Source organism: Agelaius phoeniceus, chromosome 6 (genome assembly GCF_051311805.1).
Source record: "Agelaius phoeniceus isolate bAgePho1 chromosome 6, bAgePho1.hap1, whole genome shotgun sequence".
Lineage (NCBI taxonomy): Eukaryota > Metazoa > Chordata > Aves > Passeriformes > Icteridae > Agelaius > Agelaius phoeniceus.
The window spans coordinates 11,460,625-11,488,401 of NC_135270.1; the positions used below are offsets into that span (position 1 = coordinate 11,460,625).

The window sequence follows — 27,777 nt, forward strand, 5'->3', positions numbered from 1 at the left end:
GGGCATCCAGGGCTAGTGGGAGACACCCAGGACGAGCTGGGGGACATTCAGGGCCAACTATGGGGTGTTGGAAATTGTCTGGGGGACACTCTGCATTAGTGGGAAACACCCAGGTCCAGGTGCGGGGTGCCTGTGACTAGCTGGAGGGCATCCGGGGATAGTGGGGGACACCCAGGGCTGATTGTAGGGCGGCTTGGGCTAGCTGGGGGTCATCCAAGGCTAGCTGGGGACTGCCTGCGTTAGATGGAGAGCACCACCGACTAGTTGGGGGACATCCAGGGCGGCTGGGGGTCACCCAGGACAAATTAGGGGATGCCTGGGAGGAGCTGGAGGACACAGAGATCTAATGAGGGGGTGCCTGGGACGAGTTGGGCTACTCACAGGGCTGGTGGAGGACACCTAGGGCTAGCTGAGGGGTGCCTGTGATTAGCTGGGGGGCATCCAGGGCCAGCGGGGGACACGTGGGCTGGCCGGAGGGGATGGCCGGGGACCCCCACCGGTGTCGGCGGAGCGCTGCGCCTCTCCGCAGCCCGCAGGTGCCGGTGCCGCCGGTGCTGCTGCCAATGATGCTGCCGCCAACGGTGCTGCCGCTGCCGGTGCTGCCGGTGTCGGTGCTGCTGGTGCTGCTGCCGGTGCCGGTGGCGCTGGCGGCCGGGGGGCGCCGCTGTGCTGCATTGCGGGGCGGGCGGCCCGTCCCCGTCCCCGTCCCTGCGCCCATCCCCGTCCCCGCCCGCCCGGTCGGCTCGGCCCGGCCCTCCCGGGGGGAGCGGGGCTATCGGGGCCGGGCAGCGCCGCCGGCTCCGGGTAGGAATGTCCCTGCGCGCCCAGATAATGTTATTTATATCGCGGTGCAGGGCGGCTCCGCTCCCCCCGCCCCGCTCCCGCACCGGCCCCGCCGCCGCCGCCGCCGCCGCTCGCCCGCCCGCCGCCCCGCGCAGGTGAGACCCCGCGGCACCGGGATGCGCCGCTCCGGGGAGCACGGGAGGGACTGGGGGACAGCGGGAGGCGCCGGTCCCCGGGGACACACGGGGGGGGGCACCGGCAGGCGCTGCCCGCCCCGGGGATACCGGGTGGGGGGTGCGGCACCGAACACGGGGCGCGGTACCGGGGGGCGACGGTGGGCACGGAGGAAAGTTTGGTGGCAAGGGTGAAGAGACCTCCGCGGAGCCTGAGCCCCCTTTTCCCCCGCGGCGGGGGGTCTGCTGTCACCCCGCGTCCCTCGGGGCTGCTCTCGGGAAGGACGGGGCGGGCGAGTGGCGGTGACTTTCTAGGGACACCCTGTGGACAGCCCGGGGACAGTGTGGGGACACCCTGGGGACACTTTTCCTGGGGTGTCAACTCCTGGAGGGCTCCCCACACTAGTCCTTGGTGCTCCCAGCACTGTTGGGACACGGTGGAAAAGCCGAGTCCTGAGGGTCTTGGTGGGACACATCACCCAACCCACTTCGTTTCCCAGCTTTTAGCAACTGGGCAAACTGGAGGGTTACTGGGAAGGGTTTTTGGGGTGCCATGCCCTTGTCCCCCTTGTCCCGGTGCCAGGAGGATGTTCACGGGTGGGCGTTCGGCTGGGGGAATTCTTACCCTCACCCCAATAACCCAGGGGTCTCCCAGGCCTGATTTCCCAGCTTTTCCCTTTATAAATCTCCAGCTCCCAAACCAGGGGATTGGGGTGCCCTGGAAGACAGTGGCAAGCACAGGAGACTCAGTAAACCCTGCTGGGTGCCAGCATGGCCCCCCACAGAATATTTCATAGCTATCATGTGGTTTTGGGGCACTGTCTGGTGGTTTTGGGGTGCAGGGGGGGGCAGCTTCTAAGAAGGGAGCGGGGCTCAGCTAGCGCCGTGCGCAGGGGAGGCCTATTTATAGCCAAAAATGTCTGTGGAGTGTCAGCACGTGTGCGTGTCACCGGCTTGGGTGACATGGGACAGTCCTGGCACGGCCGGCATGTGGCCCTGGGGAAGCCCAAATTCTCCTGGCGGGTGGGAGTGTGGCTGGGGAGCCCTGGCCGGGGCAGGGCAGCGCTGCCGGAGGAGCTGTGCCGTGCCTTTCCATGCCCAGGTGCCCCGTGCTGTGCCGCGCGGCCGTGCCGAGAGGGACCATCTGCTCCCGGGCCTGGCCCCGCGCCTGGCACGCAGGGGGCTGCTGGGGGGCTGCCCCCCGGCCCCTGCCCCTTCCCAACCGGAGCATGGCTGCTTGTGGACATGGGGGAGATGCCAAATCCAAGTGTTTTGGTGAAGTGGAGCAATGGGGACACGCCAGGCTCTGGGTGGCAGTGATGGGACAGAATTTCGGGGTGTTTTGGGCGATTCTGATGAGTTTCTGTGCACTGGAAATGGGCTTGCTGGCAGCATGCTGTGGCTGTGAGGGATGAGCCAGGGAATGGGTTTGAGGGTGCCATAAGTGCCAGGTGCCAACTGCTGCCCCAGCCGCCCTTGGGGTGTGGGGGGACATTCCCTATGCCCGGCGGGGGGACCGTGGTGGTGGCACGGTGCCAGCCCCTCACCGGGAAGTGCTGATTCACCGAGGCGAGCCGCTGGCCGAGGAAGGCGACGCTGCCCGGGCCATGGCCGCAGGATGCTGGCGGCGAGGCCGGCATGCTGGCATTCCCAGCTTTCCGCACGCTGAGCGGCAGGAATGACAATTCCCGGGTGGCGGGTGCTGGTGGCGGCGTGGCTGTGGCAGGGAGGGATGCTCGGAAGGCGCCGGTGTGGCGGAGGGAGATTTAAAGGGTGGGTGAGCGCCCGCGCTCAGAATGCTCCCATGGGCCTGCTGTGGCTCCCTTCGGCGTCATCTCCTCCTCCTCCTCCTCCTCTTCCTCCTCCTCCTCCTCTTTCTCCTCCTTGGATGCTCGCAGCCATGGCCCTGCTGCTGTGTTGTCGGGGTCACAGTCAGAACTGGTCTCTCCTGCAGACACCAGACACAACTTAGCACACCCAAACTGCTGGCAGTCCCTGAAGTTTTGGGGACAAAATCCCCAGATTTGGTCTCCCAGAAGGCTTTCCTGCCAGGGCGAGCTGGGTGCTCTGGCAGAGGCACGGAGTCATGGCATGAGGGGCTGCCCTCCTGCCGGCTCTAGTACACATCTGCATGGCCCTGCACCCACGCGAGTGCCTGTCGTGTGTGTCCCATGCACACTCTGGTGTGTTCCTGCATGTCCTTGCTCTGGCATACAAACTCTGGCACAATTCTACTTGTCCTTGTTCACCTGTGCACGCTCTGGCATGTCCCTGTGTGTCCTTGCTCACAGGCGCACTCTGTCACACTTCTGTATGTCCTCGTTCACACGTGGATGCTGTGACAAGTCCCTGCGTGTCCTGGCTCACAGGTACACACCCTGCCACCCTTCTCCATGCCCTCCCTCGCACTTGCACACTCTGGTGTGCTCCCGAGTGTCTTTGCTGTGCTGCCCACACTCCTGCACGCTCCTCCATGTCCTTGCACGCTCCCAGTGCCTTCAGGTCCAAGCCAAGGCCCTGCCTGTGCTGCCCCGATTAGGGTGCAGAGTTGGGGTGTGGCACAGCCTGGGCCACCCTGATAACCCTGCCAGGGGGGACATGGGGGATGCCCGGGGCATCCGAGGGGGAGCTGGGGGCCCATGAGTTGTCACAGGTCACGGGGACAGCAGGGATTTGGGGCACATGGATTCCCCCTGGCACCCACTACTGAGGGCTCTCTGCAGCTCTGGATTGCAGGAGAGGTCCTGGACATGCTGCTGGCTGTAGGGAGCCCCAGCCCATCTCCTTGCACCCCTCAGGGGCCTCAGCAGCCACCGACAGCTGCTCAGAGGCATTTTTAGATACCAGCCATGTCCCATGTCCTATCTATGTCTCAAATGTCCCCGGGGGTGGGTGCCCCCCCTGCCGGCAGCTGTCACCCACTTTCTGCCACCAGTGCGGGCGAAGCCCCTGTGCAGTGCAGGGGTCGGGGTGGGAGTGAACAGCAGCCCCTTCCCTGGGGGCATCCAAGGATTGGGGGGACACCTCTGGGGACCTGGGCTGGGGTTTCAGCTGGGCAGACGGACCTGGGTGGGGACTCAGCACCGTAAATAGCCATTAGCAGAGCTCGGCAGGGCTCAGCACGGTGGTCCTGGAGAGGGCAGCTGCCAGGTGCCCCCCCAACACCTGGGTGGGGCGAGGCTAAATCCCTCTGAGCAGCTTATCCCAAGGCTCTGAGCTGCAAATCCCCACGTGCCGCAGGGCCGGTGAGCCACCGCGGCCACACTGATGCTCACAGTCCCGCTGTCCCCCAGGGGCCTCTCACCGGTAGCCGACGGCCACCGGGCCGGGGCACACTGGGACCATGACCTCGGCCAATGACTACGAGCAGCTGGAGCTGCAGCAGCAGTACAGCCGCATCAATGTCCGCTGGGACGCGTCCGACGATGAGCTGGACAATGACAACAGCTCCGCACGGCTCTTCGAGCGCTCCCGCATCAAGGCCCTGGCAGGTGGGTGGCAGGTCCCCTCGGTCCCACCTGGGTTGTCCCCACTGTCGGTGACCCCATGCCCGCTGTCCCTCCAGATGAACGGGAGGCCGTGCAGAAGAAAACCTTCACCAAGTGGGTGAACTCGCACCTGGCTCGTGTCACCTGCCGCATCTCAGACCTCTACATGGACCTCCGGGATGGACGGGTGCTCATCAAGCTGCTGGAAGTGCTGTCAGGAGAGCTTCTGGTAGGAATCCCATCCAGCCGGAGACCCTGGGACTTGTGGCCTGCCCATGGCACTCTACACCATTTTTCTTGGTGTTGGCCAAGGAGTGGCAGCATGGGTGTGGGGGTGTCCCTGGGCAGGGCTTGGGGTGCCTGGTGTGGGAGGGAGGGTACTGAGCACTGTCACACCCCAGCCCAAGCCCACCAAGGGCCGGATGCGGATCCACTGCCTGGAGAATGTGGACAAGGCGCTGCAGTTCCTGAAGGAGCAGCGGGTGCACCTGGAGAACATGGGCTCCCATGATATCGTGGATGGCAACCACCGCCTTGTCCTCGGCCTCATCTGGACCATCATCCTCCGCTTCCAGGTGAGGACAGGTGGTTTGGGGAATCCCTCTGCTTCACACCTCATTCCCAGGTGGGAGCCATCCTCCATGGAACTGCTGTTCCTACCCCAGAATAATGTCTTTTTGCCCCCAGATCCAGGACATCATTGTGGAGACGCAGGAGGGCCGGGAGACTCGCTCTGCCAGGGATGCACTGCTGCTCTGGTGCCAGATGAAGACAGCAGGGTAGGTGGTGGGACCCCCACATGACCATGTCAGGGTCTGTGAGTGTTCAGAGAGTGACAATGACGCCCTGTCCCCACCGCAGGTACCCCCATGTGAATGTCACCAACTTCACCTCGAGCTGGAAGGATGGGCTGGCCTTCAATGCCCTCATCCACAGGCACAGGTAGGTGGCACAGCAGCAGGCACTGGGGCGGCAGTGTCACTGAGAGATGTCCCACAGGTGTGTCACTGCTGTCTCGTGCCCTCTGTCCCCAGGCCTGAGCTGGTTGACTTCCAAAACCTTACCAAATCAAATGCCCGGCACAACCTGGAGCATGCGTTCAGCGTGGCAGAGCGGCACCTGGGCATCACCCCTCTCCTCGACCCTGAAGGTGAGGCAATTGCTGCTCGTCCTCCTGCCTCAGTTTCCCCTGGGATATTCCCAGGCTCCAGAGCCTGGAGCACAGAGAGGTTCCCAATACATGGAAGGAGGGCCTGGGTGGGCACAGGAGGGACCTCATGAGGCTGGGGTGGCCTGTGAAGTGGGTTGAGGTTGGGTCAGGAGTGACACCTCTCACTTGCACCGGGCAGATGTGTTCACGGAGAACCCCGATGAGAAGTCCATCATCACCTATGTGGTGGCCTTCTACCACTACTTCTCCAAGATGAAGGTGCTGGAGGTGGAGGGACGGCGCCTGGGCAAGGTAGGGAATGGTGTTGAAGTGGTTGGGGGTGTTCTCTTGGGGTGCCAGACCCTCATGCTCACCCCGGTCCCGCCACAGGTCATCGAGCACGCCAAGGAGACAGAGCGGATGATCGAGGGCTATGGGGGGCTGGCGTCCGACCTGCTCACCTGGATTGAGCAGACCATCGCCTCCCTCAACAGCCGCAGCTTTGCCAACTCCCTGGCTGGGGTGCAGCACCAGCTGCAAGCCTTCAGCACCTACCGCACCGTGGAGAAGCCCCCCAAGTAAGAGGCCCCCACTCCCCATGCCCGCCTGGTGGTGTGGGGCACCCAAGGGTGCCCAACGCTGAGCTCTCTCTGGGGCAGGTTTCAGGAGAAGGGCAACCTGGAGGTGCTGCTCTTCACCATCCAGTCGCGGATGAGGGCCAACAACCAGCGCGTCTACACCCCACACGAGGGGCGCCTGGTCTCTGACATCAACCGGGTACGGGCTCTGTCTGCTGTGGGAGCTGGGGGCTGTCTCCTGGGGTCGAGTCAGGTCCATCTCCTGGGGGAAACTGAACTCCTCTCCTGGGGCAGATTGGGTCCATCCCTGAGCAGTTCAGGTCCTTGGGCAGGCTGGGATGAGTCCTGGAGCAGGTTGAGTCCATCTCTTGAGGCAGTTCAGGTCCATTCCAGGACATGCAGAATCCATACTGGGACAGGACTGATCCATCCCATGGCAGGCTGTGTTCCTCCACCTGGGGGTCACCAACAGAACAAGACACGGGTGGGTGGGAGGATGTGGGATATGGGGATTGTGCCACTTGTCCAATGCCACCTTCCCCCAGGCCTGGGAGCAGCTGGAGAAAGCGGAGCATGAGCGGGAGCTGGCGCTGCGTAATGAGCTGATCCGTCAGGAGAAGCTGGAGCAGCTGGCACGGCGCTTCGACCGCAAAGCAGCCATGCGGGAAGCCTGGCTGAGTGAGAACCAGCGCCTGGTGGCCCAGGTGAGGAGGGGACCACCCACCCCAGGGACCCCCCGCCCTGGGAAGCTCACCAGAGCCTCACCACGGGCTCTGTGCCGGGCAGGACAACTTTGGGCAGGACCTGGCGGCGGTGGAGGCGGCCAAGAAGAAGCACGAGGCCATCGAGACAGACACGGCTGCCTACAGGGAGAGGGTGCAGGCCATTGAGGCGGTGGCCAAGGAGCTGGAGCTGGAGGGCTACCACGACATCCAGCGCATCAACGGGCGGAAGGACAACATCCTGCGGCTCTGGGAGCAGCTCCTGGAGCTGCTGGCTGCCCGGCGCCAGCGCCTGGAGATGAACCTCACCCTGCAGCACCTCTTCCAGGAGATGCTCCATTGCATTGACTGGATGGATGAGGTCAAGGTGAGCTGTGGGCATTGGGTGTCACCATAGGTGAGGTGTCTTTGTCCCACCAGGTGTTGGTGGGAGCTCACCAAGGAGGGAGATGAGATGTCAGGGTGCTGGTGCTGTTTTGGGTGTCAGTGGGTAATAGCTGAGGGTCTCCTGCAGGTGAAACTGGCATCTCCTGAATCTGGGAAGCACCTTCTGGAAGCAGAGGAGCTGCTGCAGACCCACCGTCTGCTGGAGGCCGACATGGCCGTACAGGCAGAGAAGACCCGGGCCATCAGTGCTGCCGCCCTCCGCTTTGCTGATGCTGAGGGTAGGTGTGCCACGACACCCCTGCATCCCTGGCATGGCCAAGGGAAAGCAGGACACTGTCCTGACGAGCACCCACCCTGCTCCCTGCCCAGGCTATCGTCCCTGTGACCCCAAAGTCATCCGGGACCGTGTGAGCCACCTGGAGATGTGCCGGCGAGAGCTGCAGGTACTGGCGGCGCGGAGGAGGGCCTTGCTGGAGCAATCCCGCTCCCTCTGGACCTGCCTGTGGGAGCTAGACGAGGCAGAGAGCTGGATCAAGGAGCAGGAGCAGCTCTACTCCTCCCTGGACTTCGGCAAGGACCTGCCGGGCGTGCTGCTGCTCCAGCGCCGGCACGCTGCCTTCGAGGCCGAGCTGCGGAGCCGGGGCGGGCGGCTGGAGCAGACGCTGGCGGTGGCCGAGGGGCTGGCGGCCGCGGGCCGGGCGGCCGAGCAGCTGCGGGAGCGGGGGGCGGCCGTGCGGGCGCTGTGGGCGCAGCTGGAGGAGCTGGCGGCGTTCCGACGGCGCGGCCTGCGGGAAGCCGAGGGCTTCTTCCAGTTCCAGGCGGAGGTGGAGGAGTTGGCGGAGGGGCTGCAGGATGCCCGCCGGCGGGCGGCCGCCGAGGAGCTGGGCCAGGATGAATCCCGCACCCTCGTCCTGCTGCGGCAGCACCAGGAGCTGCTGGACGAGCTGGCGGCCGCCCGGGAGCAGCTGGACAGGCTGGCTCAGCAGGCCGAGGGCTTCCCACCGGAGCTGCGCGCCGGCCCCGAGGCGCAGAGCCGGCTGGCGGCCCTGCGGGAGCTGCACGCCGAGGCGGCCGCGCTGGCCGAGCGCCGCGGCCGCCAGCTGCAGGATGCCCTGAACCTCTACACTGTTTTCGGGGAGAGCGACGCCTGCCATCTCTGGATGGGCTCCAAGGAGACCTGGCTGGCGGAGCTGGAGGTGCCGCAGGCGCTGGAGGACCTGGACGTGACGCAGCGCAGGTAGGAAGGAGCCCCCGCCGTGGCGGTGCCGCCGTGCCCTGTCCAGAGCTGCTGCTCGTTCTAAGCCTGGACCTTCCCACAGGCTGGACGGGCTGGAGCAAGACATGGCCACCGTGGCTTCCCAGATCGCCGCGGTCAACCAGGCGGCCGACGGGCTCCTGGCTAGCGGGCACCCACGGAGCCCCCAGGTCCGGCAGTGCCGGGACCAGCTCAACGAGAGGTACGGTGGCGGTGGTGGCGGCGGTGGCGGCCGTGGCGGCGGTGGCGGGGCCGGCGATGACGCGGTGCCAATGCATTCCCTGCCATCCCCCGCCTCTGTCCCGCAGGTGGGGCCGGTTCCGGGAGCTGGTGTCGGAACGCCGGAGGGCAGTGGGCTCGGCACTGCGCCTCCTCAACTACAATCTGGAGTCCGAGGAGACCCAGAAATGGCTGCGGAGCAAAGCCCGGGCGGTGGAGGCCACGGCAGAGCTGGGCCGTGACCTGGCCGGCGTCCTGGCCACCCAGCGCAAGCTCTACGGCATCGAGCGGGAGCTGGCGGTGGCCCAGGACCGCCTGGCCGCCCTGCGCTCCCAAGCCGAGCGCCTGGCCGAGGAGCGGCCCGAGGCGGCCACGGAGGTGGCCCAGAAGCTGGCCATGGCCACCTCCGCCTGGGACGAGCTGCAGGCGGCCCTGGCAGAGCGCGCAGCGTCCCTGGGGGAAGCCGGGCAGCTCAGGAGTTTCCTGCAGGACCTGGATGACTTCCAGGCGTGGCTCTTCGGCGCTCAGAAAGCCGTGGCGGCCGTCGATGAGGTGCCGGCGACGCTGGGGGAGGCAGAGGAGATGCTGCAGCGGCACGAAGCGGCCCGGCGCGATGCTGAGGAGCATGCGGGAGCCTTCGCCGCCTTGGTGGAGGCGGGGGAGCGGGTGCTGCGGGGACAGACGGACCCCGAATACGAGGGGCTGCGGCAGCGCCTGGGCGGCGTGAAGGACGGCTGGGCTGCCCTGGGCAAGATGGCAGAGGCTCGGAAGCGCTTCCTCACCCAGTGCCGCAACTTCCAGGAGTTCCTTCGCGACACCAAGCAGGCAGAGATCCTCCTCACCAAGCAGGTGGGTGCTCAAGTGATGTCTTTTGGGGCTCACGGGCACCCCAAAAACGGGTGATCATGCGCTGATCCCTTGCTGTGCCACTCAGGAGTACACGCTGTCCCACCTGGAGCTGCCCTCCACGCTGGAGGGCTCGGCTGCTGCCCTGCACCGCTTCCAGAACTTTCGTGCTGGTGTGGAGAGCAATGCCAAGAAGGTTCCAGAGGTGGTGGTTGGTGGCACCAAGCTGGTGGCTGAGGAGAACATCTTTGCTGAGAAGATCTCTGAGAAGTGCCGAACTCTCCAGGAGCGGTGAGTCCGGCACAGGGCCGGCGGATGGGTGGACAGTGTGTGGGCAGCAGGGCTGATGCTGCACATCCATGGTTCCCTGCTAGGCATGGAGCTGTCATGGACAAGGTGGACGAGGCAGCGGGTTTGATGCAGGACAACCACGACCTACAGACCTTCCTGCAGAGCTGCCGTGAGGTAGGAATTCAGGATGGCTGGTGGCATCCCTGGGGGTCCCCACTGGCTAAGCACTGACGCCCCTCTCTTCAGTTTGATGCCTGGGTGGATGAGAAGATGCTGATGGCTCAGGATGTCTCCTATGGAGAAGCCCGTGGTCTGCACAGCAAGTGGCAGAAGCACCAGGCATTCATGGCTGAGCTGGCACCCAACCAGAGCTGGCTGGAGAAGATTGAGGCGGTGGGTGCCAGCACTGTGATCAGAAAGGGGGAACGGAGTTGGGGAAGAATCTTGAGCATGAGGAATTGCTGAGGAGCTGGGAGGTTTGGCCTGGAGAACAGGAGGCTCAGGGGGGACCTTCTTGCTCTCTACAACTCCCTGACAGGAGGGTTCAGCCAGTTGGGGATTGGCCTCTTCTCCCAGGAAATAAGGGAAAGGATGAGAGGAAATAGCCTCAAGTTGCACCAGGGGAGGTTTTGATTTGGTATCAGGGAAAATTTCTTCTGGGAAAGGGTTGTGCAGCCCTGGCACATTCTGCCCATGGCAGTGGTAGAATCCCCATGCCTGGCGGGATTTGGGGACGTGGGTTAGTGGTGGCCTTGGCAGTTCTGGGGAAATGGTTGGACTCGTTGTCCTGAGAGGTCCCATGACTCTGGAATGCTCCCAGCCTGCTGCATGGGTGAGATGTCCCCGTGCCACAGTGACCACCCTGCTCTGTGCTGCTGCCGCAGGAGGGGACGGAGCTGGCTGGGCGCAAGCCGCAGTACGGCGTGGAGGTGGCGCAGCGGCTGCAGGAGCTGCGCCGGCGCTGGGCCGAGCTGCGCGGCGCGGCCGAGGACAAGGGACGGCAGCTGTTCGAGGCCGAGCGCGCGGCACTGTACGCCCGGAGCTACGGGGAGCTGGAGAGCTGGCTGGGGCGGGCGCAGGAGGAGCTGCGCCATGCCGAGAAGGTCAAGGACCTCACCGCCACCAACCTGCTGCTGAAGAGGTTGACGGTGGGTACTGGCACCTCACAGGGTCCTTTGGGAAGGGGCAGGAGGTCCAAGGTGATGAAGTTTGTTCCCAAATGGGACTGGGGTTCTCCATCTTGGCTCAGATCCCTAACTCACATGGATTTGCCCTGCCAGAGACTGGAAGAGCAAGTGAGAACATGGATGAAGGAGCTGGAGGAACTGGGGTGGCAGGGCACCCCTGGTGCTGGGGATGTGCCAGATACCACCAGGCAGGAGGAAATGCTCCGGCAGCGAGTCCTTGAGCTGCTGGAGCCACTGGAGAGGAAGAGGAAGGAGTTGGAGACTGCCAAGGCCATGTACCAGCTGGGGCGGGATCTGGAGGATGAGACGGTGAGTGTCCTTGCTGTGGCAGGGGCTGAGGGGCTGGGGGTACCCATGGGTGCTGCAGGGGACTCAGTGGGTGCTCCTTCCCACAGCTGTGGGTGCAGGAGCGGCTTTCCCTGGCGAGATCAACGGATCACGGCACCGACCTCGCGAGCGTGCAGCGCCTGACCAAGAGGAATGAGGTGAGCCTGGGTACTGCAACAGCCAGCATCCCGGGTGGTCCCTCGGGATCCATTCCATGGGCGATTCTCACTGTGACTTCCCTCCTGCCGGCAGACACTGCAGAAAGAGCTGGCGGGCCATGCCCCCCGCCTGGGCGAGGTGCTGAGCCGGGGAGAGGCAGCGGGGAGCGGCGAGGAGCCAGGCCCGGAGCTGGCGGCACAGGCGCAGGAGCTGCGGGCACTGTGGGAGATGCTGCAGGAGGAGGCGGCTGCCCGGCACCGGCGCCTGCGGGAGGCTGAAGAGGCCCAGCAGTACTACCTGGATGCTGACGAGGCCGAGGCCTGGGTCAGCGAGCAGGAGCTCTTCATGGGACCCGAGGAGAAACCAAAGGTGAGGAGTGATTCCATGTGGTGCTCCGTGTTTGGGAGTCTGTGCTGCACTGGGCCGTGCCTTGCTGGGATATCCAGTGTTGACCCAGGCAGTGCCACGCTGTTCTGTTGAACATTGTCCACATGTGACACCATGGTGTGCCCTGCTTTTATGTGTCATTCCCATGCCATCACACAGCATCCACCCATTCCATGCCATGCCCTTCAGAGCTCACCATTGCTCCCTGTGGTATCTGATGGAGCCAGCACATTCCCGTAGGGCAGGCACTGAGTCTAGACCCTAGTCCCTGTCCCCCAGCCATGCCAGGTGCTGATGGCACCAATGTTTTCCCTGCCATAGGATGAGGAGAGCTGCTTGATGATGCTGAAGAGACATGTCCGGCAGCTGCGCTCCATCGAGGACTACGGACAAACCATCAAGGAGCTGGCGGGGAGGGCGCAGCAGCTGCTCTCTGACGGCCACCCCGAGGGGTAGGTGCTATGCCATATGTCCCCTCTCCTTCGTGGCAGCCCCGTGCCCTCAGCACTGTGTGGGTGGGGGGTTTAGCTGGAGCTCTGGCAGTGTCAGCTGCTCCAGTTGGGCAGGGAGGTGGTCGGAAAGGGATATGGGGAGCACAAAGCGGGTCCTTCACCCTCAACCCCCCCGGATGTCAACACGGGTGGGTCGGGGACATTTTTTCGAGGGTGAGAACTGGGTGTCTGTGTGCCGGGGCCGCGCAGGGAGCAGATCATCCGGCTGCAGGGCCAGGTGGACAAGCACTACGCGGGGCTGAAGGAGGCGGCCGAGGAGCGCCGCCGGCGCCTGGAGAACATGTCCCACCTCTTCCAGCTGAAGCGGGAGGTGGAAGAGCTGGAGCAGTGGATTGCTGAGCGCGATGTGGTTGCTTCCTCCCCGGAGATGGGGCAGGACTTGGACCATGTCATGGTGAGAATGATGCTGTGGATGTGGCAGTACTGGCGGGTGGCTTGAGGGGGGTGACTTGACTCTTCTCTTCCCTCCATGCAGCTCCTGCGAGAGAAGTTTCGTGAGTTCGCGCGGGAGACAGGGAGCGTGGGGCAGGAGCGCGTGGACCGGGTGAACCTGACCATTGAGGACCTCATTGATGCGGGGCACATCGAGGCAGCCACCATAGCTGAGTGGAAGGATGGGCTGAACGAGAGCTGGGCCGACCTTCTGGAGCTGATTGACACCCGCATGCAGCTCCTCGCCGCCTCCCATGACCTCCATAAATACTTCTACGACGGTGCTGAGCTGCTGGCCCTCATCGCAACCCGGCGCCAGGAACTGCCCCAGGATCTGGGCGAGGATGCTGGCACAGTGGAGGCTTTCCACCGCATGCACAACGCCTTTGAGAGGGATCTCCAGCTGCTGGAGGCACAGGTGAGGCTCCAACCTGACATGGGTGCCAGCACTCAGCATTCTCTGTGGTCTGGTGGAAGGTGTCCCTACCCGTGATGGGAGGCTGGGCTCAATGGTCCTTGAGGTCCTTTCCAACCCAAGCGGTTCTGTGGTTCGTGCAGGTGCAGCAGTTTCGGGAGACAGCAGCGCGCCTGCAGACCGCCTATGCCGGGGAGAAGGCAGCTGGAATCCAGGAGAAGGAGCAGGAGGTGTCCCGAGCACTGCAGGAGCTGCTGGAAGCGTGCAGCGGGCGCCGGGCACGGCTGACAGACACGGCTGACAAACACCGCTTCTTCAGCATGGCACGGGATCTGCTCTCCTGGATGGAGAGCACCGTCCGGCAGATTGAGACACAGGAGAAACCCAGGTATGGATGCACCCAGTGGGCACCCGGGATGGGACATGGAACTGATGGCACCACTGACCCTGGCGCCTCTGTGTCCTCAGGGATGTCTCCTCGGTGGAGCTGCTGATGAAATACCACCAGGGAATTAAGGCTGAGGTGGATGCTCGAGGCAAGAACTTTACTGACTGCATCGAGCTGGGCAAGAAACTGCTGCAGCGCAAGCACCAGGACTCACCAGAGGTGAGGGAATCAGGGATAGGGTGTGGTGGGGGTGATGCCATCTGTGCCACTCCCTAACAGCATCCCCTCACAGATCAAGGCGAAGCTGGTGGAGCTGGTGGACAAGAGGAAAGCCATGATGGAGACGTGGGAGCAGCGCTGGGAGCGGCTGCGGTTGCGTGAGTGCACTGGGGGTGCCAGGGAGGAGCGCAGCAGTGCCGGGGGCAGCGGGGCAGCTGGTCCAGGGGCTGAGCACTGCCCATCCTTCCCACAGTGCTGGAGGTGTGCCAGTTCTCCCGCGACGCCTCGGTGGCCGAGTCGTGGCTCATGGCTCAGGAGCCCTACCTGGCCAGCAGCGACTACGGGCAGACGGTGGATGCGGTGGAGAAGCTGCTGAAGCGGCATGAGGCTTTTGAGAAGTCTTCCGCCACCTGGGAGGAGCGCATTGCTGCCCTCAGGAAGCTGACAACGGTGAGAAAGGCTCGGGATGAGGCCTCTGCCGGCCCTGCCACAGTCTCCCCCCCATCCCTTACCACCTTCACTCCTTGCCTGGCAGCTGGAGCTCCTTGGCGGGCGGTCTCTGCGTGAGGGGCTGGTGCGGGATGGGATGACGCGCTCCGAAGCTCCCGACTACTGCCTGGATCTGGATGGGGAGCTGGAGGCCGGGTAAGGGATGCCACCATCGTTCCATGTGACCAGGGACACTGTTTCCACATCCCTTTTCTCAAACCATTAAGGATGTTTTGTAGCATTAAAGGGCTTTTTAGCAATTTGCCTTTTGCAAGCAATAAATTGATGTTGATGAAGGGGAGAGATGAAGGTCAAGCTTCACCCTGACAGGGCTTTCATCCCTCAAGGAGGACAGGGAGCAGCAGCCAGCCCCATCCCTATGGGATCATGTCTAGGATGGGGATGCTGACTGTCTGTCTCCCTGTGCAGGTCGGAGGAGGAGGAGGAAGAGGAGGAGAAGAAGGATGTGAGCACACAGGACACTTCGCTGCCCACTACAGATGGACCAGAGCCGGTCAGTTCTTGAGTTTAGCTTTTACCTTCCCTGATGACCAAAAAGTGTCCCTGCATGCAAAAAGTTGTCCCTGCATGCAAAAAGGTGTCCCTGCATGCAAAATATGTCCCTGTATGCAAAAAGGTGTTCCTGCATGTCCCACAGCTCCTGGCACCCCCTGTGACCATGACCTCACTGTGTTGACAGATCCCTGCATTCCCAACCCTCACCTTCTCCTTGCCTTGTGTTGAATAAATGTTGAATGACCCCAAAAAGGCCGGGTGGGCAGAGGGGTACTTCAGGTCCCCTTTGCCCCAACTCCTGGGGTGACATTGGGGGTGGCACCCGTGGTGTATGTGTGTGTCTGGGATCCATGCAGCAGCCAGAGTTGGAGTGTCTGCCCTGGGGCCACTGTGTCACCCCAAGGGACATCATTGCTGTACGGGACATCAGCACCCTGCAGGGCATCGTCACCCTGTGGGACATCACTGGAACTGTGCAGGACATCAGCACCCTGCAGGGAATTTTCACCCTGTGGGTCATTATCACCCTGTGGAACATCATCACCCCAAGAGACACAGTCACCATATGGAGCATTGTCACCCCGTGGGGCACTGTCACCCTGTGGGGCATCGTCACCCTGTGGGATGCTGTCACTCTGCACGGCATCAGCACCTGTGTGGCATCCTTACACCCTGCAGCATTGTCACCCTGCGAGGCAGACATCGTCGCCCACAGGGCATTGTCACCATGTGCCAGCCCCTGTGCTTGCTGCCGGCTCTCTGCTCCTCCCACGTGCTCTGCCTGTGCAGGGACACAATGGCTCTCTGTGGCTCTGTCTGCTTGGGGACAGGAACCTCTCCTTCTGCCTTTTCTGCCTGCCTAGAGACATGGGCATCTCCTGGCTCCTCAGGGACCAGGTCACTCTCCCCTGCCCAGGGACAGGATCCTTGAGTGCCTACACAGAAACAAGCTCATTTGTGCCTGATCAGGGATGTGGGGATCTTCTGGCTGCTCAGGGAGAGTGTACCCCTCTGCCTGCTTGGGAACATGGCCATTTTCATCAGCCTGGGGACAGTAGCCCTCTCTGCTTACTGCCAGCCTACTCAGGGACATGGGCATCCTTTTGCTCCTTGGGGACAGGAACCCCTTCTGCCTCTTCTGCCTGCTTGGGGACATGGGCATCTCCTGGCTCCTTGGGGCAAGATCATTTCTGCCAGCACAGGGACATGCGCATCTTCTGGCTGCTCAAGAACAGGATCCTCTCTGCCTGCTTGGGGACATGGCCACTTTCAACTGCTTGGGGACAGGAGTGCTCTCTGCTTACTGCCAGCCTGCTCAGGAACATGGCCATCTTCTGGATCCCTGGGGACCAGATCACTTTCCCCTGCGTGGGGACAGGATCCTGGAGAACCTGCTTGGGGACAAGAACATTTCTGCTGGCTCAGGGACATGGGCATCTCCTTGGGTACAGGGTCCTACTCTGCATTCTGGGGGACATGGGAATCTTCTGGCTCCTTGGGGACAGGGTGGTCTTTGCCTGCTCAGGAACACAGACACTTTTCCCTGCTTGGGGACAGAAGCCCCCTCTACATGGGACATCTCCTGCTGCCCTGGGAGCAAGATCACATTCGCCTGCTTGGGGACAAGACCCTGACTACGCATCTGGGGACAAGATCTGCCTGCCTGGGGACATGGGCATCTCCTGGCTCCTTGGGGACAGGGGCCTCACCAAGCCCCTCCTGTGGCACCCAGCTGGATAGGCGTCCCCTTCATCAGGCACCACTGATGCCTCGAGATGATGGCACTGATGCCATGGTCCCCAACCAGACCTCTCACTGTCCCCATGTCCCCTGGGCTGGCAACAACACTGAGGTGGCTCCCAGGACTGCTCATCTAGCTTGGTTCAACCTCATCACCCCAAATCTGAGGAGACACTGGCACCAAGACTGGGGGCTGCCAGGGCAGGCCCATGTCCCAGCCTCTCAATGGGGTCCTCCCAGTAGCCACTGGTTTTTGTGTACTGGAGCTGGTGGCTTCACTGGCACTGCTGAGGGTCCCAGCTGATTGCTGGGGTCTTCCCAGTACCCACCAGTTCCCACATACTGGAGCTGGTGGGGTCACTGGCACTGAGATCTGGAGGTCCTAGGGCTGGACCATGTCCCAGCTGCTCACTGGGGTCCTCCCAGTAGCCACCAGTTCCTGCACACTGGAGCTGGACACATGGACACACACACACACATTGACACCACACTGAGTGCCAGGGCTGGACCATGTCCCAGATGCTCACTGGGGTCTTCCTAATAGCCATCAGTTCCCACACACTGCATGTGGTGGGGTCACTGGCACTGCATGGAGGGTCCCAGGGCTGGAATCACTGCAGGATTCCAGGCACTCAGTGGGGGATCACATCTGGGATGGGGATGCTGAGCCATCCTCCCAGCAGTCACCAGTTCTCACCTATCAGAACTGGTGGGGTCATTGGCATCCACCCACTCACTGGGGTGCTCCAGTTCCCACACTTCGGAGCTGATGATGTCACTGGTACGGAGACCTGGGGGTGACCTACCCCCAGGCCACCAGACCGAGGTCCATGACCCACTGGTGACAGCAACCCATGTGCCCAGTGCCACCATGGGAGGGCACGACACCTTGCCATGGGTCTGTCAGGGGCGGTGGGTGGGTGACACTGCAGCATAACCGTGCTGTTGCCTCGCAACAGCTGGCACCGAGGACAGGTGATGAGGAGCCAGTGTCACCGACCCCACGGCCACCGCGGGAGGAGCCGGAGGAGCCGGCCACGCTGCCCGCCCGTGTCAGCAGCGTCCAGCTGGAGGGCTACCTCGGCCGCAAGCACGACCTGGAGGCGGCCACCAAGCGCGCATCCAACCGGTAGGCACGGCAGCGGCGGCGGCGAGCGCGGTGTCCCCGGCGGGGCGGTGTCCCCAGGGTGACACGGTGCTGGTGCAGGTCATGGAGCACGCGGTACTGCGTCCTGCGGGGCGGCCAGCTCGCCTTCTTCAAGGACGCTAAGAGCCGCGCGCTGGGGCTGCCGTGCCAGGGCGAGGAGCCCCTGGGGCTGTGGGACGCCCGCTGCGAGGTGCCCGCGGGCTACAAGAAGAAGAAACACGTCTTCAAGCTCAGGTGAGGGTGCGGCACCTTGCAGGGTGGCACAGTGGGCATGCATGGCACTGGTGTCTGTGCTCTGTCCCTAGGCTCAGCAACGGCAGTGAGTGGCTTTTCCATGGCAAGGATGAGGTGAGGGGTGGCCTGGGGGACACGGGGTGGCTAGTGGAACCCAGGGGGCACAGGGTGGCTGGGGGATGTGGTGGTGGTCAGCAGTGCCCAAGGAGACATGGGTGGTCAGAGAGGTCCAGAGGGACACAGGTTGTTCCCAGGGGGACACCAGTGGTGCCCAGGGATATATGGGGTGGCTGTAGTTGTCATGGGGATGGGGTGGTGGCCAGCAGTGACTGGGGTACACAGGAATGGCCAGGGGAATGTAGTCAGCACTGGCCAGCAATGCTCAGAGGGGCAGGGGATGGCCAGGGGTGCCATGAGGACACAGTGAGGGGTTGGCAGTGCCCGATGGGACATGGGTGCCTGCGGAAGACTTGGAGCAACTGGCATCACTCAGGGGTCTCTGGGGTTGGCTGGGACTCTGTTGGGCGCCAGGGAAGCCCCCCTGACCACCCCCCATGCCCACAGGAAGAGCTGCAGGCCTGGCTGCAGGGGCTGAGCGCGGCCATCACGGAGTGTCGGGGCAGCCGCGGGAAGGTGCAGAGCCTCCCCCTGCCCATACCCCCGGCCCCCCCTGAAGCCCCCCTGCCCCGCAAGGACAAGGAGAAACGCTTCAGCTTCTTCCCAAAAAAGAAATAACCCCCCTGGATGGCGGGGGGGGAGGGGGAATGACACCCCGCATCACGCCAGCGGGGCCATGCGTGCGTAAGGAGACGCGTGTGCGGTGCCTGTACAGGTGCCACCAGGTCCAGAGGGGCACGCGGGGGTCACGCGTGGGCAGGAGCCCCCCAGCCCCCCCGCCACGAGCACACGTGTCCGTGTGCACAGTGTATATATATATATTTGTATTTATATATATACATACATTTACACGCTTCAGGCACACCCCTGTGTGGAGGCGGCCGCAGGCGCCCCCCAGGCATGTGCCCCCCGTGCCCATACGTGTCCCTGCACGCACACGTCTGCACACGTGTGTCCCCGCATGCAGGTGCACCCCCGGCCCCCCTCCGCACGCACGGCACAGGTGTGCGCCCCACAGGTGTGCATGGACCCCCCAGCACCCGCACGGGGGGTGCGTGGGTGCCCCCCAAAGCCATAACCCCCCCCACCGCAGCGCGTGGGTGCAGAGGGGGGACCCCCTGGCCCCCGCGGGCACCAACCAAAGAGCGTCAGCCCATGGGGGCCCCTCTCTGGCACCCCCATCCCGTGCCCCCCCCAGCCGGGGTGGGGGGGCCCCCTGCACCCCGCAGCTGGGCCGAGACACCCTGGGGGAGGGGGGGGGGGCGGGCGACCACAGAGGAACTTTGGGTTCAGTTTGGGGCTTTTTTTCTAATAAAGATGTGAAAGCAAGTGGGGAGCAGTGCTGGGTGCCTGTGGAGCACGGGGCGCCGCTGGTACTTGTAGCGGGAGGTTCTTGCGGTGCCCCAGGTCCTGTGGGCAGAGAGTACTGGGGGTGTCCCTTGTCCAGAGCAGGTTGGGAGTCCCCAGGGTCCTCCGTCTGCCAGGTGGGTTTGGGAGTCCATGGGGTGCCACTTTCCTGTGGGTCCATGGGGTGCCCCTTCTCCTGGACAAGCTGGGGGTCCATGGGGTACTCCTTCTTTCAAGAGGGCTGAGGGTCCATGGGGGTGCCTCCTCTCCTGGGCAGATTGGAAGTTCCCAAAGGGTTCCTTTTTCCAAACAGCCTGGAGGGCCATCGAGTGCCCCTTCTTCCAGGTAAGTTGGAGGTCCATTTGGTGCCCCTTCTTCCAGGCAGGTTGAGGATGCATGGGGTGACCCTTCTTCCAACTAGAATTGAGGTCCATGTGGTGCTCCTTCTCCCAGGAAGGTTGGGGGTCCATGGGGTTCTCCTTCCCTTGGAGTCCACAGGACACCCGTTCTACCCGTTCCTGCCCCTAGCTGGCAGCGTCGAGGGTCTGAAACTTCTGCCGCAGGTCCCTGACGAGGCCGTGGCGCAGCGGCTCGGGGCTGCCGGGGGTCTCGGGGCAGCGCCGCCGGTACTCCTCGGATGCCTGGTAGGCTTTGCAGCGCTCCACCACGGCCTTCAGGCAGATCTTCTCCCGCGTGGTGGGCGAGCGGATCTGCACGTAGGCCGGGGGCTCTGGCAGCCGCTCCAGCACTACCACCCGCTGCCCCGGGCCCAGAGGGGCTTCGGAAGCCACCCACAGCGCCCCGTCACTGCTGTACCGCGCTGGCGCCGGGCTCGGGGTGTTGGAGCCCCCGTTGGTCTCAGCGCTGCGGCTCCGGGCACTGCCCCGCTCCTTCCCGGCTGGGCGCCCACCGCGGCTGGGACCCTCGGGCGCCGAGCGGCTGCGGCTCACCAGCGGCGGCCGCGGGCCACCGAAACGTGCACGGAGCTCCTGCACATCGGGCCAGGTGAAGGGTTCGGCGCCCACGGGGCTCGAGGGGCTGCGGGGGCCACGTGGGGACGGGGATGCCACCAGCGCCTCGTCCTGCGGCACAGCCAGCAAAGGGGTGCTCGGGGTGGGGGCCCCGTCCTCCTGTGGTGTCAGTGGAGGGCGGCGGGTGCCGGCGCGGCGGCTCTTGATGCGGAGGCTGTACTGCCGCGCCAGCTGGTACACCTTGGTGCCCAAGTGAGGGGGTGTCAGCAGCAGCTGCGGGGGTGGCCCTGGGGGTGACACCGCGGTGCCCACATCATCCTCCTCCAGGATGAGCAGCGGCTCGGGAGGCTGCGCCCCATTCTCCTGGCACAGTTCTGGTGCCTCGGGCTGGGTGGGGGGCTCAGGGCTCTCGGGGGGCCGTGGGAGCCCATTGAGGCGGCACACGGAGCTCCGCACCAGCCCCTTGGGGATGAAGGAGAGGCTCTCGCGGCGGCGCACCCCGAAGCCGGCATCGCGGTGCTCAGCATGGCCATAGTAGCTCTTGATCTTGTCGAGGAGCAGGCGGTCCCGGTTGGAGAGCAGCGATTCCCGGCGGGCTCTGATGAAGGGCTCAGGCGAGGGGATGGCACTGCGGGACTCCCCAGGCTCCGCAGATTCGAGCGGGGGGCCCCCATCCAGGCTGAGGGTGCTGCCACCATGGCTGGGGGTGCGTCCCAGGGTCCCCTCCAGCGCCAGGCTGCTCCTTCGGGACAAGCTGCTGCCGCCACCGAACCGCTCAGCAATGACGCTGGCCTGGTCCAGCACTGAGGGTGGCAGGATGCTGGCGGCTCCTTCCCCCTCCTCCTCCTCCTCCTCCTCCTCGCTACTCAACACCTGCAAATCCTCCGCAGTGTGCTCCGGTTCCCTGTCCCCACTGGGCCGCGCCAGGGTCCCCACCAGGGACGGGGATTTGGGGACCTTGGGGTGCTCCTCAGCACTGCTGTTAGGGGTGTGGGTGCCGGGTCCCTGGGCACTCCCGGGTGGGGGCCGGGGGGTCACACTGACCTTCTCACAGCTCCCTGGCCCCCAGCTGCTCGGCCGCTTGGGTCCCTCCAGCACCCATGGATGTTCCCCAGCCTGGGCAAGACAAATGTGGGGAGTCATGAGCTGGGGGGGTCACCCAGGTGCTCCGAGCAGGTTAAATTCCAGCCAAGCCATGGGGCCCTGGGAGGGAGCACTGAGAGCAACATGGGGTGCCCTGGACTGGAGTGGGATGTCCTGGTAGTGAGGCAGGGTACCCCAGGAGTGGTGTGGGAGTGCCCCAGAAGCAATTTGGGGTGCTCTGAATGCCCTCCCTGGGGTCTGAAGGGCTGGTGTAGGTACCTGGTCCTCCTGGGGCTCCAACAGCAGATCCCTGGACTCTGGCAGCTCCTCCTGGCAGTCCTTGCCCAAAGTCTCCTCTTCCTCCTCCTCCTCTTCCTCCGCCACCATGCCCTCAACCACTGCCCAGGCTCTGGGGTGCTGGTGTGATTCCCCCATTTCCAGGAGCGCCCCATTGCTGCCGGTGTTCTGTGTGTGGGTGAGCGCCAGGCTCAGCGCCCCGTGCCAGGGCTGGAGGGACTGGGCACCCCAACCCACCACACCCGGCCTTACCTTCAGCCCTGCCAGCCGGGATAGAGAAAAGCAGAGGTTAGTGGAGGGAGCACCCAAAATTCCCCCCCGTGGCCCTCAACCACCCCTCTGCCTGCCACACTGGTGCCGCGGTCGTGCCAGCTCACCTTGCTCGCCCAGGTGCCACAGGTTGTGCTTGGTGGGCTCTGGGGGGAGGGGAGATGACAGTGGCATCATCCCCGTGTCCCCCAGCTCATCAGCACCCCGAGCCCCCTGATCCCGTCCACTGTCCACACCCGACTGCCTGCGCCCCCCGTGTCCCTGCAGCCGCTCCAGCAGCGTCTCCGTGTGCCCCTGGTGCTGGAAGGGCTCTGTGGGAACAGGGACGGGGCACCATCAGCACCCAGTGCCACCCTCCCTGCGGGCATTGCTGTCACCCAGCCACAGCTGGGCCCTGGTGAAAGGGTGACGGAGGGGTAGCGTGGTGGGAACACACGGACAGGAGGGACACTGGTGACACGTGGCTCTCACCAGACTGCCGGCGTCCCTGGAGTGGCTCAGTGGCAGCGTCACCCAGGGGCTGGCAGGACCAGCTCTTCTTCAGGCGCTCAGGGCTGCAGCGGGGCAGGCGTGGGGGATCTGTGGGGACAGGGAGTGACACCAGGGAAAATGGGGGGGTAGGAGTAAGGCAGAGAGGGAATGATAGGGCACTGGTGGCACTTACAGAACAGGTCCATCTCCAGGATGGCTTCCTTAGCCTGGGTAGAGGGAAGATGGAGAGAAATGAGGCAAAGGTGGGGTACAGCTGTCCCCCCTCATTGTGCCAGGGGGTCCCTGGTGTCACTGAGGTGCCCACCCCACCAACCTCACCTTTTGGGGGATGGTGGCATGGTGGTTCTCCAGGATGAGCCGCTTGATGTGGTGAGTCCACACACGTTTCTCCTCCACGCTCTTGGCCTGAGGGGCACAGGGAGGGCAGTGGGGTCGGGCAGGGGGTTCCAGGGTGTTTCCCCAGGGTGCCCCCCACCCCATGTCCCCCTACCTGCAGGCTGTGCTGCTGCTTGCCATGCTTGTAGTGTGCCAGGCTGAAGCACAGCGAGTCCCTCGTGCTCTCAATCAGCATCAGCGAGGAGCACTGCCGGGAGAGGCATCAGCATCCCTGGAACTTCCCACCCCAGCACCCACTGGGGTCCCTGGCACTCACTGGGCTCCCCTGTTCCCAGCATTCCCCAGTTCCCCCAACCCCAGCACTCACTGTGGTTCCTGGAACCCAGCCTGTGCCTCCATCCCGGGCATCCACAGGAGTCCCTGGCACCCAGTGGGCTCCCTCCCCCCCCATCACCCTCAGTCTCCTGTCTCATCCCGCACCGGGATGTGGCTCTTGTAGACATAGTGGTCCCCACGGCGCTTGGTGATCAGCAGGGCCTTGTCGAAGAGGAAGAGGGCACGGTCGTGGCGCACCCGCTGTGTCCGAAATGTGCCCTCCAGCACCAGCTCCCCGTAGCTCGTCAGGTCCGGCCCCTTCCAGCCCAGCAGCAGCGACTGGATCTCCTGCACAAACACAGGGGCATCAGCACCCTTGCCACAGTGCCCATCTCGTGTCACACCTGGTGCCACCCACCACCCCTGTGGTGCCTCCCTGGCATCCCCTGGTGCCCACCTGCTGGCGGATGGCGTGCTCGTGCTTGCGCTTCATGTCATTGATGTACCAGGCCACGCAGGTCATGGTGTCGATGGCCTCCAGCACCAGCTCGTAGTCATCCCCTGCCTTGTGCTCGAAGTGCCTGGCGATCTCCTGGGCACAGTACATGGCATCAGGACATGGGAATGTGCTGTGCCAGGTGCCTGGACTGCTCCAGGCACCCAAGCCAATGCCCTGTGCCACCCCTGGTAGCCAGGCTAGGCCAGATGCCCACAGTCCCTCCCTGTGTCCCCCCAGGCTATGCAAGGTGCCCACGCCACAGCAGGTGCCCACGCCGTGCCGTGCTGGGCGCCAGGCGCTCACCTGGAGCAGCAGGTGGTACTTGAGGATCCTCTGGACAGGCTTAAGCAGGTAGGCCCCAAGGGGCAGCGCGTGGCGCAGCCGCTCCTGGCATTCCCGCAGGAACCGTGCCTGGACCTTGCTCCTCATGCACTCGGTCAGTGCTGCCACCGAGCTGCGGGCAGGGAGGGGGCTCAGATCCCTGCCCACCCTTGCGCCCCCTGCCCACCTCCCGCTCACCCAGCTGTGCCTCCAACCCACCTGGGGTAGTTGTTGCAGTACTGGGTGTAGATGGCAAATTCCTGGCTCTGCAGGTAAGGGGAATACAGTGAGAGCCTGGTATGACCACGTGTCCCCCCTGGTGTCCCCACAAGGCTCCCTGTGCCCTTACCCGGGTGACGAAGCACACGGCCACAGCCACGGGGTCATTGGCGCAGCTCTCCAGGTTTTGCAGGAGGGTGCTGGGGGGCACAGAGAGGACAGGGTGACCACAGCCCCCCACACACCCACGGGACAGGGTCACACTCCTGTCACCTCCCAGTGGCACCTGCTCCCCCACCTGCTGAGCTCATAGATGTCTTCGATGTTCCCAAAGAGCGCGCTGACCTGCTCCGGTCGCAGCACCGGCTCCTCCGCGTCGATGATCTTGCCCAGGTAACCCTGCCGGGCACCCACGGTGGCACCATTGCACCCCTAGACCCCACACCGTGTCTAGGGGGTGTGCCCCCGTGTGCCCCCTGGCACCCACCTCCACGATGCTGCGCAGGTCGCGGGCGTAGGTGCGCTCTGACTCCACGATCTCCTGCACCACGCGGTCCAGGTAGCTGGGCTTGGCCCCGGGACTCCCGAAAGCTGCCAGGGGGTGCCCACCACGGGCACCGGGCCACCCCCCTGGGGACGCATTGTTGTTGGCGTTATGGAGCCCCTCGGCCCACGGCTCGGTCCTGGTGCCGCGCGGGTCCTCCATGGCACAGCTGGGCTCCAGGCTCAGGACAGGGCGCTGCGGGCACACGGGCACCGGCATCCCGGCATCCCCCGGCACCAGTGGGGCACAGGGCGGCTCTGGGGGGAGAATAGTGGGTTAGGGGGTGCAGAGAGTCCCCAAACATGGGTGGTGTGTGGCAGCAAGGGAGTTCACGCTGACAAAGAGTCCTGATGACCAAACCCTCTATGCCAAGGGGTGCTAGCATCCCCCGACCCCAAAAATTCCTGGGTACGGAGTCTCTGCACAGCCCACCAATGCTGAGATTTGGGAGTCCAGCCCCTCCTCATCCCAGACCCGGGCACCGCGCTGGGACCGGGTGCGACGAGCGCCTCTGCCCCCACCCACCGGGGCCGTGCGTCACCGCCGCGCCCGCGGGACACCTTCCAGGTGAGCTCAGCGCCGGCTCGCCCTTCCGGACCACCGGTGCCACCGGGATCCTCCCGTGCCGCCGAAACCGCTCAGTGCCACAAACACGGTTGGGACAGCCAGAAAACAGCGGCCAGTGGCAAAGCGTGTGGGAGTGTCGAGGACACTGAGCCGGTCACCGCGGCGGGTGGCCCTGGGGACAGTGACCTTGAGCTGGGCCACGTGCCGCGCCGGCGGCGTGGCCGCCCGAGCCCCCCGGCACCCCCGGTGCCGGCACCGAACCGGTCAGGCCGGTTCCCGCCGCCGCTTCCCCACACCCACCGTGCCGCGTGGCTGCCATCCAGCCACCGCCCTCCCCGGGGCTTCCCCGAGCACGCCAAGAGCCCCCCAAAACGCCACCGCGGTGCCTCCTAAGTGGGGCTCAGGTCCATGTCCCCAGTGGTGCCACAGCCCGGAACCCCGGGTACTGGCACACCCAACCGTGCCATGGGGCACTTCCTGGACACCTCGGACCTGTGTGATTGGGGAAGCAGCTCCCCCAGCCCCCAAATTCCTCACCCCTACAGGCTTGGGGCACCCGGCCCCAGGGTCACCTCGACCCCGGGGGGGGGGGGGGGGGCACCCAGCCGGTGACACCAGAGACAGTAGACCCCGACCATCCCTCCGGGCAGTGTCCGACCCTTATCCCACCCTGCTGGGGGGACAAAAGAAGACCCCCAGGTGGCACGGAGGGACCAGACAGGGGCTCCCCCACCTAACACCGGGGCGGGGATTTGTGGCTACCGCCGCCCGTCCCCGAAGGCCACCCTCGGCCATCCTAATCCGCTCACAACACCGTGATTAAGGCGCCGGTCTCACGTCACGGGGACCGCGGCCACTCTCCTGGGCCCGTCGGCCACCGTCAGCCCGCCTCGGTGAGCGGGGGAGTTGATCCTCTTACCCCCCCCCCCCCGGTGTCACCTCGGTGGGCACGCGGCCGCCCAGAGCCCTCCCGCTCCCGCCTGCCCCGGTGGGATTAGCTGTGACCTTCATGCTCCCGACCCTCCCCAACCCCGCCAGAGAGGACGGGCGATGCCCCTGGAGTGCCGAACAGGGGGCTCTGGTGGGTCCCCAAAGCTCCCCGGTGGGGGAAACTGAGGCAGGCGCCGGGTTTGTGGTGCCGGGCCGGCGGGAGGGAGGTGGGATTTTCTCCCCACCGTGGGATCGCCGGCCCCGTTGCACATTCCAGCGCGGGAGCTGGGGCGCGAGGCACAGCCCACGGCGTTTTCCCAGGATATCGGCACGGCACGGCACGGCGGGAGAGGGGCCGCGGCGCGCCAGCCCGCCGGAGCCATATAAGGGCAGGCGGTTCACCATTTCCAGGCATTTTCCAGAATCCCAGCGGCCTTGGGAGCAGGGAGGTCGCCGCCGGCTCCGGCGCAGCTGCCGCGGCCGTCGCTCCCGGCCCCGGCTGGCACCGCCGCTGCCCGGCGGGCACGGGCTGGGCGCCGCCGCTCCCGCCCGCGGGGACTCGGGGGGCTCGGCACCGCGGGGGTCCCCGTGTCACGGCATTCCCGGGACAAGGCGGCACCGAGCCGCGGGGCTGACAAAGCCTCTTAGTGCCCGGCGCCCATGGCGTCGCGCCGCCTAATCCCGAAGGAGGGGCGCAGGACACCCCCACCTCCCACTGGGACCCCTGTCCAGGGTCACCCCACATGCCACAGCCTGTCCTGCACCCCCGGCTCGGCTTGAGGACATCCCAAATTTCTCTGGGTGCCTGTCCCGGGGGTCTGCCAGCACCCCAAGGTCCTGCTGCTTCCTGCCTCTTGGGGACCCCAGTATCCCCAACTCCCACTTCGTGGGGACCCCCAGTTCCTGCTTCACTCCGGGCATCCCTGGACTCACGAATCCTGCCTAACCAGGGCCCGTGGATCCTGCTCCACCGGGATGCAACGGCTCCTGCCCCACCAGGACCCACGGATCCTGCTCCACCGGGACCCACAGATCCTGCCGCGCGGGAATGCAAGGGTTCCCGCCCCACCGGAACCCAGGAATCCCACTCCACTGGGATGCAACGACTCCCATTCCACCGGGCCTCCCGACTCCCGCTTCACCGGGATGCAACGGCTCCTGCATCACCGGGACCCCCGGATCCTGCCCCACCGGGAGACCCCCGCTGCCGGGGACCCTCGGGACCGCCCCCTCCCGGCGGGGACCCCCGGCTCCCCTCCCGCTGACCTCACGGCCGTGCCCCGTTCCCGCCCGGACCGGACTCACCGCGCTCCGCTACCGCCGCCGCCCCGACCCGTCCCGTCCCGCCCCGTCCCGGCCGTGCCCGCAGGAAGCGGCGGGAGCGCCCCGGGGCGGGGACAGCGGCCGCCCCGCCCGGCCCCGGGA

The 27,777-nt window shown here is 64.9% G+C and overlaps 2 protein-coding genes across 4 annotated transcripts; one reads left to right on the forward strand and one right to left on the reverse strand.

Moving 5' to 3' along the window:
* The first annotated feature begins 596 nt into the window (after nt 1–596).
* Nucleotides 597–19,490, forward strand: SPTB (spectrin beta, erythrocytic). 3 transcript variants are annotated; one of them, XM_054634292.2, is made up of 36 exons: nt 597–938; nt 4,250–4,447; nt 4,522–4,673; nt 4,846–5,019; nt 5,132–5,223; nt 5,306–5,386; nt 5,479–5,594; nt 5,794–5,906; nt 5,985–6,172; nt 6,254–6,371; nt 6,718–6,876; nt 6,959–7,261; nt 7,409–7,559; nt 7,651–8,518; nt 8,601–8,738; nt 8,845–9,604; nt 9,690–9,892; nt 9,976–10,066; nt 10,139–10,285; nt 10,777–11,040; nt 11,173–11,388; nt 11,475–11,564; nt 11,659–11,934; nt 12,274–12,404; nt 12,654–12,858; nt 12,940–13,314; nt 13,455–13,699; nt 13,780–13,918; nt 13,992–14,076; nt 14,172–14,368; nt 14,454–14,563; nt 14,837–14,921; nt 17,623–17,792; nt 17,871–18,044; nt 18,116–18,158; nt 18,609–19,490. In XM_054634292.2, exons 2-36 carry the CDS (start codon nt 4,300–4,302, stop codon nt 18,777–18,779), a joined length of 6,978 nt encoding a protein of 2,325 aa, XP_054490267.2. In that variant the 5' UTR covers nt 597–938; nt 4,250–4,299; the 3' UTR covers nt 18,780–19,490. The 3 variants fall into 3 exon arrangements, with proteins under 3 accessions (XP_054490267.2, XP_054490268.2, XP_077035878.1); XM_077179763.1 differs by lacking the exon at nt 597–938 and adding an exon at nt 3,248–3,325; XM_054634293.2 differs by lacking the exons at nt 17,623–17,792; nt 17,871–18,044; nt 18,116–18,158; nt 18,609–19,490 and adding an exon at nt 15,066–15,244 and having other exon boundaries at nt 600–938.
* A 121-nt stretch (nt 19,491–19,611) lies between these two features.
* PLEKHG3 (pleckstrin homology and RhoGEF domain containing G3) lies at nt 19,612–27,777 on the reverse strand. The gene is made up of 16 exons (XM_054635625.2): nt 27,658–27,777; nt 24,799–25,112; nt 24,610–24,710; nt 24,442–24,511; nt 24,312–24,358; nt 24,075–24,225; nt 23,730–23,864; nt 23,438–23,620; nt 23,112–23,204; nt 22,940–23,026; nt 22,794–22,827; nt 22,601–22,708; nt 22,237–22,440; nt 22,112–22,119; nt 21,842–22,027; nt 19,612–21,595 (listed from the first exon to the last, which is right to left on the reverse strand). The coding sequence occupies exons 2-16, from the start codon at nt 25,072–25,074 to the stop codon at nt 20,033–20,035; spliced, it is 3,246 nt and encodes a 1,081-aa protein (XP_054491600.2). The 5' UTR covers nt 25,075–25,112; nt 27,658–27,777; the 3' UTR covers nt 19,612–20,032.

Bases quoted from the DNA above. Each gene is read 5' to 3' on its own strand.
- SPTB (XM_054634292.2), top strand. From the start codon at position 4,300: ATGACCTCGGCCAATGACTACGAGCAGCTGGAGCTGCAGCAGCAGTAC. The intron at 13,700-13,779 runs GTATGGATGCAC...CTGTGTCCTCAG, and splicing joins GAGACACAGGAGAAACCCAG to GGATGTCTCCTCGGTGGAGC. The intron at 14,922-17,622 runs GTCAGTTCTTGA...GCCTCGCAACAG, and splicing joins CTACAGATGGACCAGAGCCG to CTGGCACCGAGGACAGGTGA.
- PLEKHG3 (XM_054635625.2), bottom strand. From the start codon at position 25,074: ATGCCGGTGCCCGTGTGCCCGCAGCGCCCTGTCCTGAGCCTGGAGCCC. The intron at 23,621-23,729 runs GTGGGCACCAGG...GTGTTTGTGCAG, and splicing joins AGCACGCCATCCGCCAGCAG to GAGATCCAGTCGCTGCTGCT. The intron at 22,828-22,939 runs GTGAGGTTGGTG...CCCTCTACCCAG, and splicing joins ATGCCACCATCCCCCAAAAG to GCTAAGGAAGCCATCCTGGA.